Source organism: Carya illinoinensis, chromosome 3, assembly GCF_018687715.1.
Source record: "Carya illinoinensis cultivar Pawnee chromosome 3, C.illinoinensisPawnee_v1, whole genome shotgun sequence".
NCBI lineage: Eukaryota > Viridiplantae > Streptophyta > Magnoliopsida > Fagales > Juglandaceae > Carya > Carya illinoinensis.
In genome coordinates, this window is record NC_056754.1 from 7762973 (window position 1) to 7779233 (window position 16261).

General features: G+C 34.5%; 1 protein-coding gene across 4 annotated transcripts; it reads left to right on the forward strand.

The window, feature by feature from the left end:
* The first annotated feature begins 8291 nt into the window (after positions 1-8291).
* On the forward strand, positions 8292-14351 carry LOC122303000 (O-fucosyltransferase 27). 4 transcript variants are annotated; one of them, XM_043114520.1, is made up of 10 exons: positions 8292-8755; positions 9284-9368; positions 9792-9862; positions 9950-10038; positions 10150-10393; positions 11091-11212; positions 11322-11412; positions 11507-11635; positions 12320-12870; positions 13355-14351. In XM_043114520.1, exons 1-10 carry the CDS (start codon positions 8558-8560, stop codon positions 13824-13826), a joined length of 2052 nt encoding a protein of 683 aa, XP_042970454.1. In that variant the 5' UTR covers positions 8292-8557; the 3' UTR covers positions 13827-14351. The 4 variants fall into 4 exon arrangements, with proteins under 4 accessions (XP_042970454.1, XP_042970453.1, XP_042970455.1 ...); XM_043114519.1 differs by having other exon boundaries at positions 8293-8755; positions 9786-9862; XM_043114521.1 differs by lacking the exon at positions 8292-8755 and adding an exon at positions 8785-9196 and having other exon boundaries at positions 9786-9862.
* Positions 14352-16261: the final 1910 nt, after the last annotated feature.

Consider the following 16261-nt stretch of genomic DNA (forward strand, 5'->3'; position numbering starts at 1 on the left):
TGTTTTTTTATAATAATAAAATTAATAATCAACAAATAATATCGTACCAACATAGTAAAATAAGACCGTATCTTGTATCAATCAACTTCAATATAATATTTTAAATTTTTAAATTTTTATATAATCATCATAATTTTTTTTAACTTTTAATCAAAACACAAAATCAACAATTTAATTTTTCTAAATTTTAAAATAAAATTAATGTTAGAAAATTATATTATAACAATATTTTTAATTTATCATATTTTTATTTAATTAAAAATTATATTATGTTATATATTTCGAGCAATAAGGTTATCACATTAATCATGCGTGACATTTATTATTCATACATTCAAGTTGATGCATTAAATTACATGGTAGTGGCCACATCTTATTAGAATCTTAGGTGACCTGTTTTTTTAATTATAAAATGTAAAGGAAAACATATTGGGGCAGTTGACTGGTCAGAAGTTGGTGTCCTTAGCGGAATTCAGGGAGTAGAATTAGAACTACATCATTAAGGATTTCAAAAGAAGGCAAAACGGAAAGAGTTTTGCTATATATAAATATAATCACGTATTAATATGTGTATTAATATTGATTTATTTATATTTAAAATTTAAATTAATACTGTTTTTAATAAAATTTACTTTTTGATCAATTACATCACATTAGTGCATAATTATACTTGCAACTATATTTTTTCAAAAGAAAAAGATTAAAGAATAAAAAGAATGAAAATACCGTACATATATATATATATACATACACGACATAGAAATAAAAGAAGGGGGAAGGGGAAAGGTGAAATGGGTATCCGATGTCTAAAAAACGAACACCAATGATCTGGAGCTTTATCATTCAAAACATGAATTTATAGAAACTTAAAAATAAAAATTGATAACATATTTTTCTAAGTTAAAAAAAGTTCTCTTTCCGGATAAGCAAAAAAATTAATAAGTAATTTGTTTGCTTGTTCAGAAAATTATATGCCAAAATATATTCTAGATAGGTTTAAAAAATAAAACTAGGACTGAACAAAAAAATCGACCCGAAAATCCAGCCCATTTACGGTTAAAATCGAAAACGGGTATTACCCATTACCCAATTTAAACCTATTTCTATCCCATTTCAGTGCCGTTCATGTCTTAAGAACCCTCTCTCTCTCTTAACACAGCCATGGAAGCGCAGTTTGTTAATTTTGTTCCTCTCTGTTTCTACGCACATTTTGGGAAGGAAAGTTTCAAGAACTAAACAAAGCACTCTGATCTCCCAGCCATAGATTCGTAGTCCATTAGATACTTTATCTTCCACCCAAGAAACCATCGTTCGGGAAATCAAGCCCAAGGACAGGAGAATCATTGTACAATAACATCTTTCCCATTTCTTTGATTTTGTATTAGTCTTTCTTATTTTGTATTTCTGGATTTCTTTGATTTTGTATCAGTCTTTCTTATTTTGTATTTCTGGGTTGCTGGGTTTCTTTGGGAGGGGGGGTGTGAAGGGTGTGAAGCGAGATGCGAAGGGTATTTAAGAAAGATAGTTTTGGGTTTGAAGAGAGTGAAAAAGTGAGGGTGGTGGCCATGGCTGCCATTGAATTGTTTGATATGGTTCTAGCTAACTAGGGAATGTCTTGAGGAAAATGGAGTGAAAGTTGAGAGTGATAAGCATGGGAAGGGTATTTTGGTTTGGCTAGAATGTACCAAAAAAAAAAAAACCGGGTAATCGGTATGTTGCATTTTTTGTTCGGGTCGAAATTTGAGTTTTTAGAATCGGGTTGGGTCGGTGACCACCCCTAAATAAAACTAGTTAATTATATTACTATCCCCTTTTGAAATCAAAACATGAGATGGCCACTAATTAAGCTTCTTTTTCTTCTATTTTATTTTTTGAAATGGAAATGGATACTAATTAGCCTATGTATATATTTTGCATATATATATTAGCTTATTATATATATATAAGCATAATATATAATAAAATAAAAACGTTATATATTAAAATATTTATACTATTGTGTTTATTTGGTTGGATGTTAATACTTTTCATATTTGCTATAATTTAATATTTATTGTTTGTTTGAGTTAATAGAAATGCTGACAGATTCTAGTGCGGGCTCCCCTATTGAGGGTACCTCTACCTCTACCTCTACCCCTACCCCAATTGAGGGTACCCTTGCCTCTACCCGTACCCGTACCCGTACCCATACCCCTTGCCCAGCCTCCAAGCCTAACAAAAAATCTACTTCTATGGTTTGGTCTCACTTCACCAAACTAAAGGGTGGTGATCCTAATAACCCTCAAGTTAAATATAACCATTGCAGTAAAATTTATGAATGCAACTATAGGAAACATGGCACCTTGCAATTAAATGTACACTTAGAAGAGCAATGTAAAAAAAGTCTAATTTTAAAATCTTTGCAAGAGAATAGTCAATCTAGGCCAGAAATTGGACTTAAAAAAATGGAGGATGGGAGTAGTGGGGGTATTGAGTTGAAGGGGTACACGAAATATGATCCTGAGGAGTGTATGATACACCTAACTCGTATGGTCATCATGGATGAGCTACCTTTTCAAATTATGGATGGGAAAGGGTTCCAATCGTTTTGTCACTACATGGAACCAATGTTTCAACTTCCTTTTCGTCACAAGGTGGCAAATGATGTAAAAAAAATTATCGATCTGAAAAAGAGAAGTTGATGGGTTTTTTGGCGGGTTAGTTTGTTTGTCTCACCACTGATTGTTGGACATCGGTCCAAAATTTTAATTATATGTCTTTGACTTATCATTTTGTTGATGACAATTGGACATTGCATAAGAAAATTCTCAAATTTTGTCAAATTATCGATCACAAGGGTGAGACGATTGGGAGAGCCTTGGAGGCTGCTATAAAAGAGTGGGGGTTGATGCACGATATGACATACATAGTTGATAATGCATCGTCTATCGATACCGCATTGGAATATCTTAAAATCTTTATTAGAGAGGTAAATAAGACAATATTAGGTGGTGAGTAATTGCATGTGAGGTGTGCGGCACATATTCTTAATCTTATTGTCAGTGACGGTATGCAAAGTCTTCATGACTTTATTGCTCAGGTCAGGACTACTGTGAGATGGGTGAGATATTCTCCTGCGAGATTGGAGAAATTCAAGGTTGTTGTGCGGTCTGCGGGTATAATATCAAAGAATTGGCTTTGTACTGATTTGACTACCCGATGGAGCTCAACATTTTTTATGTTAGAAGCGGCCCAAGAGTATAAGTTGGCATTTGCCTTATTAGGTGAGGAAGATATCCAATATGTAAAATATTTTGAAGATTAAGCGAGATTGGGGAAGCTTATGACTGAGGACTGGGATGTTGTATATACTTTTGTAGATTTTTAAGGCTTTTCTACGAGGTTACTACGATTTATCTGGTTCTTTGTATCCTACATCTCATCATTTTTGTCAACAAATATATAAGGTAAAAGAAGAATTATATGAGATTATTGCGAGCGGTCACACTAGGTTGCGGGAGATGGCATTGTTGATGAGGGTGAAGTACAACAAGTATTGGGGGGAAGATTTTGATAGGGCTAATATGTTGTTATATGTAGCTGTTGCCATTGACCCCCGATTTAAGATGGATGGTATGATATATGGATTGGGTATTGCCTACGGGCAAGTATGGGCAGAGCATATTGCATAAAGGGTTAGGGAAACCATTGATAGATTATTTGATAAGTTTACCATCTTGCAGGGTGGTAATATTACGGCACCTACTCTTTATCTCTCCACCAATTCTAGATGCCAGGGCTGAGAAAAAACGTAAAATGGATTGAGGTGATAGGATGGAAGGAAACCCATTCATGAGGAGTACTATAGAGGCTAAGTCAGAGATAGACAGATACTTTAATCTAGATCTTGAACCATATATACAAGACTTTGATCTCTTAGCTTGGCGGAAAATACATGCCCCCAAGTATCCCATCCTTGCACAAATAGCCCGCTGTATTTTGGCCATCTCTATTAGTACCGTAATATCAGAGTCGGCCTTTAGCATCGGAGGGCGCGTATTGGATCAATTCTGGAGCTCATTAGATTCTACCATTATTGATGCTTTAATTTGCAACTCAAATTGGATCACAGGGAGTCTAATTCATGTTCTGGATGTTATTGATTATGATCGTGTTAATGCCGAGGATGAGGGTGATGATGCACTTGGATTTGGTAATATCACCTGAATTCAATTATCTTATTTTTATTTATTTATTTAAAATTAATTTATGTTAATTTCAAATTTAATTATTGTAGTGATACCTGGGACGACGTCTACAGCTACCTCTGTTGTAGTATGACTTCTTTTATATTACATTCTAGACCCACCATTGCTCATGGTTTGCACAATTAATCCCTTAATTTATAAGTTAAAAATTTATATTGATAATTATAATTTGTTTTATTTTAACTTATTATTATTGCAAGATTTATGATCTTGGATTTATCTACCCATATCTCAACACAATGGAACGTCTCAGTGAACTCACCACTACCTAAAATTGATCAAACTTTCTAATGTTATGATTTTATTAATTTATAATTAGTTGTAATGTTAATCATCAATAGTACAATTTGTAGTATTTATTATTTTTATGTCTTTGTAATTTTGTAATTGTTTATTAAATGACATGATTTTGTAATTTCTATCATTGTAAATTTGTAATAGCTTAGTGCATGCCTTATTTATTTAGTAGTTAGTGATGGTTATTACTTAGTAATTAATAAGCTAATAGTATTACATTGACCGTTGAAGTTTTTGAACTTGGAATTTAGTAATTAGTATTTGTATTCCTAATTTTTTTTTTCAGTTTTTTTTAATATATAAATATAGTTGTAATTAAATTTTAAGTCTAAAAAATGCTTGGATTATGTTTTTGAGTCATTCTGACTCAAAATGGCCTAAATAATCTCAATGGGCCAAGGGCCCAATTACAAAAGCCGGGAGGCAGACGGGGGGAGGTCCACCCCTGCATCCCCGTTACCGGACACCGGATGGGGTACCGCATGGGTGGGAGGCGGGGACAAAAAACATCCCCCCGCATGGGCGAGGGTGGGAGGCGGGTAGCACTCCTAATCCAAACGAGCTTAAGGGTTGGTTTGAAAAAAAAATTCATCTCAAAATTATCATCTCATCTTATCGTATCTCGTCACATCTCATTTTCGAATATCATTCAAATATAAATATTTTTAAACTAATTATTACAATTTTTTCAAATTAATCATTACAACTTTCACAAACTTTCAAATAAAAAATAAAAGACAATTTAATGTTTTCAAATCTCTAAATAAAAATAATATTAAAAATTATATTTTAAAAATATTTTAACTTTATAGTATTTTTTTCAACTTGTTCTTTATCATTTCTCAAAATCTAAAAAACACTTAATTTAAACTATTTCACCATTATTCACAAACCATCTTATTATATTCAAAAAATTCTAATTTCATTTCATTGTCCAAATGAGCCTTAACTCAAACTATCTCATTATTATTCACAAAATATCTTATTACTATTTACAAAATTCTCATCTCATTTAACTTCCTAGAATATTAAGATGAAAAATGCTTATAGGAAAGATGCATTTTGTATTTTTGTTGTAATATTAGAAAAATAAAAAAAGAGGTAAAATGCACTCATTTGTAATTCCAAAACAATAATAATATTAAAAAATTAATATTATAATAATATTTTATTTAATTTTTATTTTTTTATCTAAAATTATCTCTTCTTATCTCAAAATTCAAACCACCGTCACGATGCATCGGTACCTCTAACAGAGCCTATTAAAGATATGCGAGTATATCAACTCGAGATGCAAGCAAATGTGCTTTCCAGGAGTAATGCCTCCAAAACGGACCTAATTGTTTTCTAAACCATATATTGTGTCGACTCTCCAACACAGATCCACGCCTGATTCAAAGGTGAGCCCCCATAAAATTATAGAAAAATGATATTTACAGTCGTAGTTGTGCAAGCGGTGTGCAGTCATTTAAAAAAAATGAATTAATATGGAACCCACATGAAAAAAAACTAACTTTTTAGTCGTGGACTCTACTCTTTTTCAAAGCGATTGCACGGCGTTTGTAATTCCACAACTGTATGTAGTATTACTCAAAATTATAACATATTGAAATCCGAAATGATCATTCATGTCCATCTTAATACACTATATAACAATTCCTTCAAAAAGTGCCAGTGCTAGTGCTACTAATTTGTCAATGCATTCATTAAGCAAGCATCCTTCTATATACAAAAAAAGAGAATCATTTAGGATCGAATATTAAATATATGTGGTCTACATTCTCGGGGGCACTTGGATAAGTAGTTCTAATCTACATAATAATATGTAATAAAGTACATCCAACGCTTAGATCTAATGATGGGTATTAGCTCAAAGTACTCGTTACAAAGAAAAAAATAAAAAATAGTTGAAAATGGTAACGCTCGTTAACTTTTGTTTCAAAAAGCCCTTTTGTAGTGGCCGTGCATAATACACACGTCATTGCCAAAGAAAGCTCTTGTCCATTGACATGGGAAATTGTAATCTCTATAATAATAATAATAGAGGAATTGCTTTGCAAAAAGAGGCCCTTGGGTTTGATTAGGAAAAAATATATTCATTATTTATTTTTTTATTATTCTATAATGTGATATTAGATTATAAATTTATAAATAAAATATAATAAATAATTTTTAATAATCTAATATCACACTATGAGATAACAGGGAGATGATAAAAATTAAGATAAAAAATCTAAAAAAATTTACTCAATAATTATTCGATCATCGCTACACGGTGTCATTTGTTTATGATTTTCTGTCCAAATTCAAGTACAAACAATAGGAGTAAACATTGCTCTTCTTATCCAACGTGCTTTGGTTGATTTGGATTAATTAATTAATTAAGATATCTATAGTTTACATTGTTGCATTATTTTTATATGCAAAATCAGAAAGCACACTTCCACTCGGTAGAAAAATTGAGTACTACTTTAACCACAAGAGTCATTATTAATCCTAGTGATATAATTCCAAAGATATATTTTTATGTAACTACTTTTTTTTTTATAAATACTTTCAACTATAAATAAATTTTATAAAAATAAATTTATAAACTGATGTTATTTGATATAATAAGTCAAATTATAAGATTATTTTTATTATAAAATAAATTTAACGGATCATAAAAACTCGCACTAGTTTGTGAGTTTATTACTATAAAATTTTTTTGTGTATGTAGTATTTATTTATTTTGTAACTTTATGAGTTTTTGTGATTGCATATTAATAACATGAATTTGGACATTTGATTTATACTCTTTTCTCAAATTTAATTTTCTTTGGAAATTATAGTTAAGATATTCAATTCCTACTCTAAAGTCTTATATATTAATTTTAACAAAAGTTTAATATACGGATCACTTTTGTGTATTTTTTACATATTTTAATAATATGATTAGTTGTATTATTAGTTTTAAATATAAAAGAAATAATGCAGTCAATCACATTATTAAAATACATAAAAAGTATGTAAAAGTGATTGTATGTAATATAATTCTAATTTTAATTATTATTATTTTTTTATCAAAATCAAAAACTAAAAAGGCAACTCCTCCTTTTTATTATTTCCATCTCAAAATAAAAAAAAAAATCTTATTAAAAGTATAATTTATATATTAATTTGTACATCGATATTAATATGTAAGATATATATTTAACAAAATAACGAGAATTAAAGATTTTTATAAGATAATAAAAAAATTTATTTTTTTAAATAAAAAAATTATCGATTTGCGAATTGATTGATAAAATGTGCTTTTAAAACTCCAAAGGATAATGATACACTTATTACTTTTTTATCACTATTTTATCACTTATAATATATTTATTTTTTTATTATTTTTTTTAAGTATTTTTTTAACATCTTTAGCCATTAAAAAAAATTTTAAAAATATATAATTTTAATGATAGTTACTTATTTAATTATTAAGTAAAAGAAAAATTTTTAAAAAAATTAAAAAATTAAAAAAAATAATAAAAAAATGATAAAAAAATAATAAGACTATTATTATTCAAACCCCAAAACAAAATGCTCTGTATCTTTCAATGTGTGACCGCTATCAGAAGAAGACGCACAACCAAAGGCGGTGACTTTCACAACACGTGGAATGGTCCAAAAGTCACATGACTCCTTTTGTACGGAGAAACAGGCCCACACTGCCTAGTGCTGCATTGCCTATAGGCTATGGCAATTGAAATCTCTGAGTAGATGTTGGACAGTGCTTCTCACGATCTGAAAGAGAGAGTGGGTTTTTGTCCGGAAACAGATGTTAGATGTAGGGTAGATGGCCGTCTGATCTCTCCGACTGAAACATCTTCTGTAGTGCACTAGACATGAACTCACACGTGTAAACTCTCTTTCTTCCACTCGTCTGCGTTTCCTCCTCCTCCTTCGAGCTTTGTCAGTCAGTGAGAGGGAAAGAGAGAGAGATTTTCTTGGAGGAGATACAGGAAGACGTGTAGAGAGAGGTTTCTATGAAAGGGCAGGGGAAGATGGTGTTGAACTCTAGACTGAAGTGGGTCGGTCTGGTTGGGCTCGTGCTATCCGCTTTTTCTCTCTTCGTTCACTTTTTGCTTGCCAGATTCACTGAGGATGGCGTTATAGAGTACCAGTCTTCAATCACTGTCTTCTCCTGGAGACCCATCTTTGAAAGTGCAAATTTTCCCAGAACTGTAATGTGCAATACACGAAGATCAATTCTTTCTCTTTACTCTTTTCCTCTTGTTTTAATCCATTGCCCTCTTGTGTTCCCATTGAGTTGGCTGTTTGGAGTTTAACCAGCTTAATTGTCGTTGTTTATTGTTTTTTCTTGCTGGATTCTTCTTGTTTTTTTTTTTTTTTTGGATGTTTATGGGTTGGGATTGTGTTATTGTTCCAAGAAATGCGGGCAATACTATCGTTTTTGGGCTGAAAAGTTTTGGCTGCAATGTAATGTTTGGATTTTGTTTTGATCTTTCGCTGGCATAGTTGACAAACGGAGATAAGTTTCCTTTTTATTTCAGCTTTATGTTTATTCTTTAGTATCGATCCGTTTTTTAATTTTTGCGTTAATTTTAGTGTACAGTTCATACCCATCATGGCTTTATCTCGTTCTTCCTCTTGGTATTGGCCTGGTATAATGGGGACCATATCATCTCTCTGTGTTTCTGTACCGTCTATTTATGGCTTCTTATTGTTCTACTCTTAATTTATGTTTGCAGAGTCCAATGTATAGGAGACTATGGGGTCCAATACGGCATCTTGAATCTTTGCACCCCGACGCAAACCCCAGAGGAAACTATGCTGGTTAGGCCTCAAATCTGTCTTAATAATGAAATATGTTGATCCCCAAATTGAGTTATATTGGTTGAGTATTGACAAGTGTGCTACACCAATTATAAGCTTTGTCCACATCTAATTGTCCCTTTATATATTAAGGAGTAATTAAAAAAACTCATGCTCTGCTGATGGTATGTCAACTAACTAGCAAATATGCTTTCCATGCAGAGATAGATAGATGCTGCGGCGCATTTAAAACACTGTCATTTTCCTTTCTTCTTTTTTTGGGGGGGGGGGGGGGGGGGGGGGGGGGGGGGGGGGGGGGGGGGGTGGGGGTGTGGTTATGGCAACGAAAAGAAAACTAATGCTCATTTTACGTTCTCTTTTGAATTCTTAATCTTTATATTCTTTTAACAAAAGAGCTGTTCCTGATAAACATATCAGTAACAGATCCCAGTTCGCAAACAAATGGCTTTATCTTTGTCCGAATACGAGGTGGTTTCCATGAGATCAGGAATTCGGTGAGGATGCATGTTTGAATCGCGTATATTCTGTTACTATGCAAATGTCACATTTAATTGAAATATAAATCATTAATTGCCTCTCAGATTTGTGATGTGGTTGCCGTTTCCCGGCTTCTTAATGCTACCTTAGTAATTCCTGAGATCCAGTCAACTACAAGCAGCAAGGGCATCAGGTTGCCTTATTTTGACATAACCATTAAAATTTTGTTTAAATTCAATCATACCCTACAATTGATGCATCCATTTTTTTCTAAGTTAGTTTACTTGTTCTATAATTTATACAGCTCTGATTTCAAGAGTTTTGCTTACCTGTACGACGAGGACCAGTTTATGGCAGCCTTAGCAAAAGATGTCAACATTGTGAAAACCCTTCCCAAAAATCTCAAATGGGCAAGAAGAAAGAAGGAAATTCCAAGTTTCAAAGTGCGTTACTCGGCTTCACCATACTATTATCTGAATCAAGTTCTCTCAGTATTGAAGAAGCATTCAGTGGTTGAGCTAGTTGTACCTGAAGGTGGCTGCTTGCAGGTAATATCAGACCGTCGGTCTCTGACACATAGCTTGGGGTTGAGCTTAATTGTTACTCAGTTGTAATTGCCATTCAGATTGTAGTTTGCAGAATAAATCATACTATTATGATTAATTCTGCTTATGATGCATTAGATGCTTATATTGAGTGTTAATTGCATAATTTGTCCGCACATTTGGAAGCCTTTGAATTACTAGTTAAATGTGATGCTGACTGCAACGGTGTTGAGATGGGTATGCGTTGCGATTTCCCAAGTTAATATGCATGATAGTTCCGAAAAGGTAATGAACCTGTCCAATTTTCATCAAACATACAGATGCCTTTAATCCATATGTATGATATGTACCATTAGATATAGAAAGCCGACTTGTTTATGTATTCTTCAATTTATTCTTAAAATCTTGAAGTGGAAAACCTGTATGAGACAGATTTGTATTATTTATAGAGTATATGCAGGGAAGGCAAGTTCTCTGTAGTCGTTTGTTATGATTACCCTTGTGAAAAGTGATGGCAGAATGTCCGTTTTTAATTTCCCCACCCCCCCCCCCCCCCTCCCCCACTGAAGTATTTTTTCTTTATATCTATTTTTATTGTAGCTCAAATACAGTTGGAGTTAAATCTTGTTGTTGTTGTTGTTTCTGAAAATAGTCTACCTCTGATTTTGAGTTTTCACTATCTTTTCTGTATGTAATTTAGGCCATCCTTCCACCTGAACTTGAACACAATGAAGAGCTTCAAAGGCTGAGATGTAGGGTTGCTTTCCATGCCCTTCAGTTTCGGCAGGAGGTCTTGGAACTTGCCACTAAAGTTTTATTTAGGTCAATGAATGCCGATCATAAACTCTTTTTTCTTCTTTTGTTTATCATTATGAGTTTTTACATGTTTTAGTATTATCCTAGGGTTCTCATAAAATAAATATTATCCTAGGTTACGGGCTCCTGGACGGCCATTTATAGCCTATGACCCTGGGATGACTAGAGATGCTCTAGCATATCACGGTTGTGCTGAACTCTTCCAGGTATCTGCCTCTAACATGGAAATGCATGATTGAGATGTCTTAGCACTCTTCTCAAATTTTATTTTTGTCTTGTGCCCTGGAAACTCTTTACAAGGATGTACATACAGAGCTCATCCAGCACAAAAGGTCTTGGATGATAAAACGGGGGATCGTTGAAGGGAAGCTTCAGGTGAATTCAGCTAAGCAACGCCTTAGTGGTTCTTGTCCACTAATGCCAGAAGAGGTAAAAGATTATGTATATACTAACTCCCAACGTTAAGAACGGTAAAATAAGTACAAATTTCAAAGATTGTTGCTTTCTGATACCCTTTTAATTTTGTGCTTTAGAAGTATAGTTCCATATTTTTAACTTGGCTTGTTTGGAAATAATCTCATCCCAAAATTCTCAATCTCATCTCATCTCCTTCCCAAACATAATTTAAATACAAAATTTTCAAACTAATTATTACAAATTTTCCCAATTAATCATTACAACTAACTTTCCCAAACTTTCAAATAAAAAATAAAAATAATTCAACTTTTTCAAATCCACAAATAAAAATAATATTATAAAACTATATTCTAACAATATTTTAACTTTATAATATTTTTTATCCAACTTTTTGTCTCTCTCATTTTCCAAACCCCAAAAAATACTCAACTCAAACTATCTCACTACCATTCATAAACAATCTTAGTGCTATTTACAAAATTCTCATCTCATCTAAAGTGTGCAACTTCACAACTCTCAGGGAACTGTCGGGAGTAGTTGTTGGGTAGTTGGCAAACCTTTGAGTTTTGAACCCACACTTTGAAAACGGCTGATCAAATATTCCACTCTTGGATAAAAGGAGTTGTCTGTAAATGGGTAAATATTTTAAAGTCTACATAAATGAGACTTTGATCTAAACCTCATTGATTACTACAGGTTGGTATTCTTCTCCGTGCGCATGGATACTCATGGGACACAATAATATATGTATCTGGAGGAGAAGTCTTCGGTGGCCAAAGGACATTGATACCTCTTCATGCTATGTTTGAAAATGTTGTTGATAGGACTTCCCTTACCACCCCTTGGGAGCTCAATAGGCTTTATGGTCATGAGGCTAATATTATTACCAGTTCTCCTAGAACTCCCCCTCCAATTGAGAAAGAGATGAAGCATGAAGCTTGGAAAACCTCAGGGCCACGTCCTCGCCCGCTTCCACCACCTCCAGCGCGGCCAAAGTCATATAACATTGAAGGTTGGTGGGGTTGGGTGGCTGAGAGTGATAATGAACCAGAAAGTACGGTGATGGAGTTGCGGACTAATGCCCATAAATTGCTATGGGAAGCAATTGACTATGTGATAGGCCTTGAAGCTGATGTGTTCATCTCTGGATTTGATCGTGATGGCAATGGACGGCCAAATGTTGCCAGCCTGGTAATGGGGCACAGACTCTACCAGTCAGCCGCATTGAAAACATATAGGCCAGACAGGTAAGCATTTCATCTATCTGGGCACTGAATATCTTCATACAGAAACCCTGAATAAAGATAATCATGGTGCGTGATTTAGAATTCTTTTACTGCTATTTTGCCTTTGTCAAGGCATTTAAATCAAATGGAGTTGTTACATTGTTGTGTCTCTGCGATACTAACACAACAGACAGGCTATGCTTGTGAAGACCATCCAATCCATCACTCTTTTAAGTGTTTTTCTTTTTTCAAAGTTAAAATCTTGATAGCTTGTGTACCTTGCACCTTACAGCTACATTATTATCAATATTAGCATTGTTGTTGTTGCTGCTGCTATTGTTACTATTATCATTTTCTGTTGACCATAGAGTTCTAACATATATCCTCATGCCTAAACTAGGTTAATGATAAAATATCATTTAACCATTTTATCTCCAATTGTTAAGCTGATGATGATTGTCTCGTTTCTTTATGTGTCCCCCACTTTTTTGTGGCTGGAATGCAGAAAAGAAGTTTCAAAGCTTTTAGAAGAAATCCATGACCATCTATATCATGCAAACCATACTTGGCTAAAATCGGTGCGCAAACATATGAGAAAGAGATTACTTGATGGACTCATAGAAGCATCCACCAAATCCAAACCATTATCTTTTCTCTCTCATCCAGTCCCCGAATGTTCTTGCCTGAGGTATGACTCTAATGAAACATCATTTCATGCTTCAAGTCCTTCACCTCAGTCACAAGTCCAGGCTGCTCTTAGAGTTGCACATCGATGTCCTGCTTGGATGGACAATGATTTGATATTGCGGTCAAAAGACAAGGATAATGAAGAGGATCTTGATGAAGATGATTCCACATCATCTGGATTGTTTTTTCGGCGAAGTGGTGAAAATCATGAAAGTGGAGGTGGGGATTCAAACAACAAAGAGGAAGCTCAATTGGATGATCTAGAGGAGCTTGAGGGTGGAGAAAGATGATGAGAGGTGAAATGAGTTCCAGTAATGGCCTCTTCGCATGCCCGTGATATCTATCCTCAATCTGTATTTGTATATGAACGATAATTCACTTGCCTAGTCCCGTAGAGGTTGGAATTTATTCTTGGCTTCAGTTTAACAAGACAAGCAATCTTTCTAACCGTGGCTCAATAACTTAATGAGGTGGGCACTTTTGGTTTGGCTCGTGCCAGTTCAGATATCTATGCTTTGGTATTATGAAGCACTTTCACGTAGTATTGGATATAGCTTATTCCAATCTGTATGAGGGATGTCGGTCTTAATTTCTTCAATTATGTAATCAAACAAACAATTTTGATGTAACTTAGCATGTCTTCACTGGAAAATCAATCTCAAGAACGAACTTGTTTATTGTAGGATTCCTGTAGTCCTAGGAATTCAGACTCTATTCTAAAGATGTAATGTGGCCAAGAACTGATCAGAATAGGCGTTTGCTTTTGATCTATGATTACATATATATATATATATATATTTATTCTTTCCTTTCCATTCATGTAAGGGTTCTTTACTTTACCTATATTGTTAATTTTTTCATAGTGTCCTCGTTACCATGTTCGTTTTTTGGGATCATCAGAATTTTGCTCTAGTGGGATCAATGTATTGAGCTTTATTTTGTTTTCTTTTTCCCCGAGATGTAACCGCATATGCATTCATCCGCTTCCACTCAGCTACTATGTAATAAACAACTTGCACAATACTGATTTCTAGGTTGTGGACCTTGGCGCTTTCATGATTTTAGAAGACATCTAGTTCATTCCTGGGCGGGTTTATACTTTTTGTTATGATACTGTTAAGGCGAACTTGTGTGCATGAGTCCCATGTTACAAGTTCGATTTTTCTTGGGATCAAATTGCTATTTATGTGGGAGGTCAAGGGGTGGGTTGCTGTGCTAGTCTCTTGAGAGATTTATGCCTCGTTCAGTTACGCAATTCATACGAGATGGAATTATATATTTTAAATAGTAGTAAAATTTTTTAGTTAAGATGAAATGAAATAGTTTATAAAAAAAAGTGTGTTTGAATAGTGAGATGAGATGAAATAATAGAATTTGAAAAAGGTATGGGTCCCATGGTTTGGAAAGTACTCATTCATTTACTATTTATATGGTTTACTTACTGTTTTTGTCTGTTTTGCACGGTTCATTTATTCATTTACTGTTTCATTTATTTATTTACTGTTTCATACTGTTCATTTATTGTTTCTGTGATGACCCGCTTTTACGTGTATTTTCACTGAATGGTTGTTTTTAATTTAATTAATATATTGGTTTATTTATTTTAAATTATTGTGTTTTAAATTGGTTTTTAATTTATTTGATGTTGTGTTTTATTTCTTTTAGTTGTTTTGTGGTTTTTAATCTCTTTTCGGCGTGTTTTCCGGAGTGAGGATTGAACCTCATTTCTTTTCACATCTTTTTCATTTTTCTCTATTTCCTTTTCCTTTTTTCTCTTTTCTTTTTTTCCTCTTCTTTCTTTTTTTCCTTTTCTTTTTCTTTCTTTTCTCTTTCTTCTTCCTTTCCTTCCGTCCTGTGCGTCTTCTCTCTTTTTCTCATTCCCGTTGCCACCACTTTGACCGGCCAGTTCTCTGCCGTACGGCCACCGTTTGATTCACCGTCACCACCATTCTCTTCCCCTTCCACCATAGATCATCCCCACCAATTTTCAGAGCCATCGGACCAGCCGTTAGCTTTCGAGAGCCGCCGGAAGTCGCTGCACCTGCTCTGTTTTTGCCCCTGTCGCCGGAATCTTCCTCAGCCCAGACTGCCGCCGTCCGGCCACCGTTTGGCTCGCCGCCGGTCTCGTTCGAACCCCCTCCCTCCGGCGCACCACCCCACCAAATATCTCCCCCATCCGGCCAGCCGTTAGCCACCTAGAGCCATTTCTTTCCACACGGTTTTTGGCTCGATCCGCCGCCGTCGCTCCACCTCCGGCCACCACCTCTTTACCACTTCATCACCGACTCCTTGCCGTCCTAACCCACCCATTTCCGGCCTCCAACGACCACCGGAACAGCTCCTACGAGCTTAGTTTCCGATTTGCGTTTTCCGGCCATTTCTGGCGATTTCGCCACCACCCACGGCCAACCACCACTTCCAATAGCTTCACAATCATCCCTAGACCATTCCCTATCAATTTCATGTCCTAGTTTGTCCCCGTTCAAAAGTGAGTTTTTCACAACCCACGGCCACAGTGAATTTTCACTGTGACGTTGCTGTTTTTCCGCCGTTTGCAACGCCGGGTGTTTTCTAAAATTACCGTATAGCGCTGTAAGTATTTTCCAAACCCTATTTTCAGATTTAAATATATATCGCTCACACAATTTATTTATTGTTGTTGGTTGTTGATTCCGGACTGAGTCCGAGGAGTTTCGGGGGTCGGATGGATGGAGGACGGAGTTGT

Excerpts from the sequence above, each read along its gene's own strand:
- LOC122303000 (XM_043114519.1), top strand. The coding sequence starts at position 8,558 with ATGAAAGGGCAGGGGAAGATGGTGTTGAACTCTAGACTGAAGTGGGTC. Across the intron at positions 9,369-9,785 it reads CCCCAGAGGAAACTATGCTG|TAACAGATCCCAGTTCGCAA; the intron begins GTTAGGCCTCAA and ends TAAACATATCAG. Across the intron at positions 11,413-11,506 it reads GTTGTGCTGAACTCTTCCAG|GATGTACATACAGAGCTCAT; the intron begins GTATCTGCCTCT and ends ACTCTTTACAAG.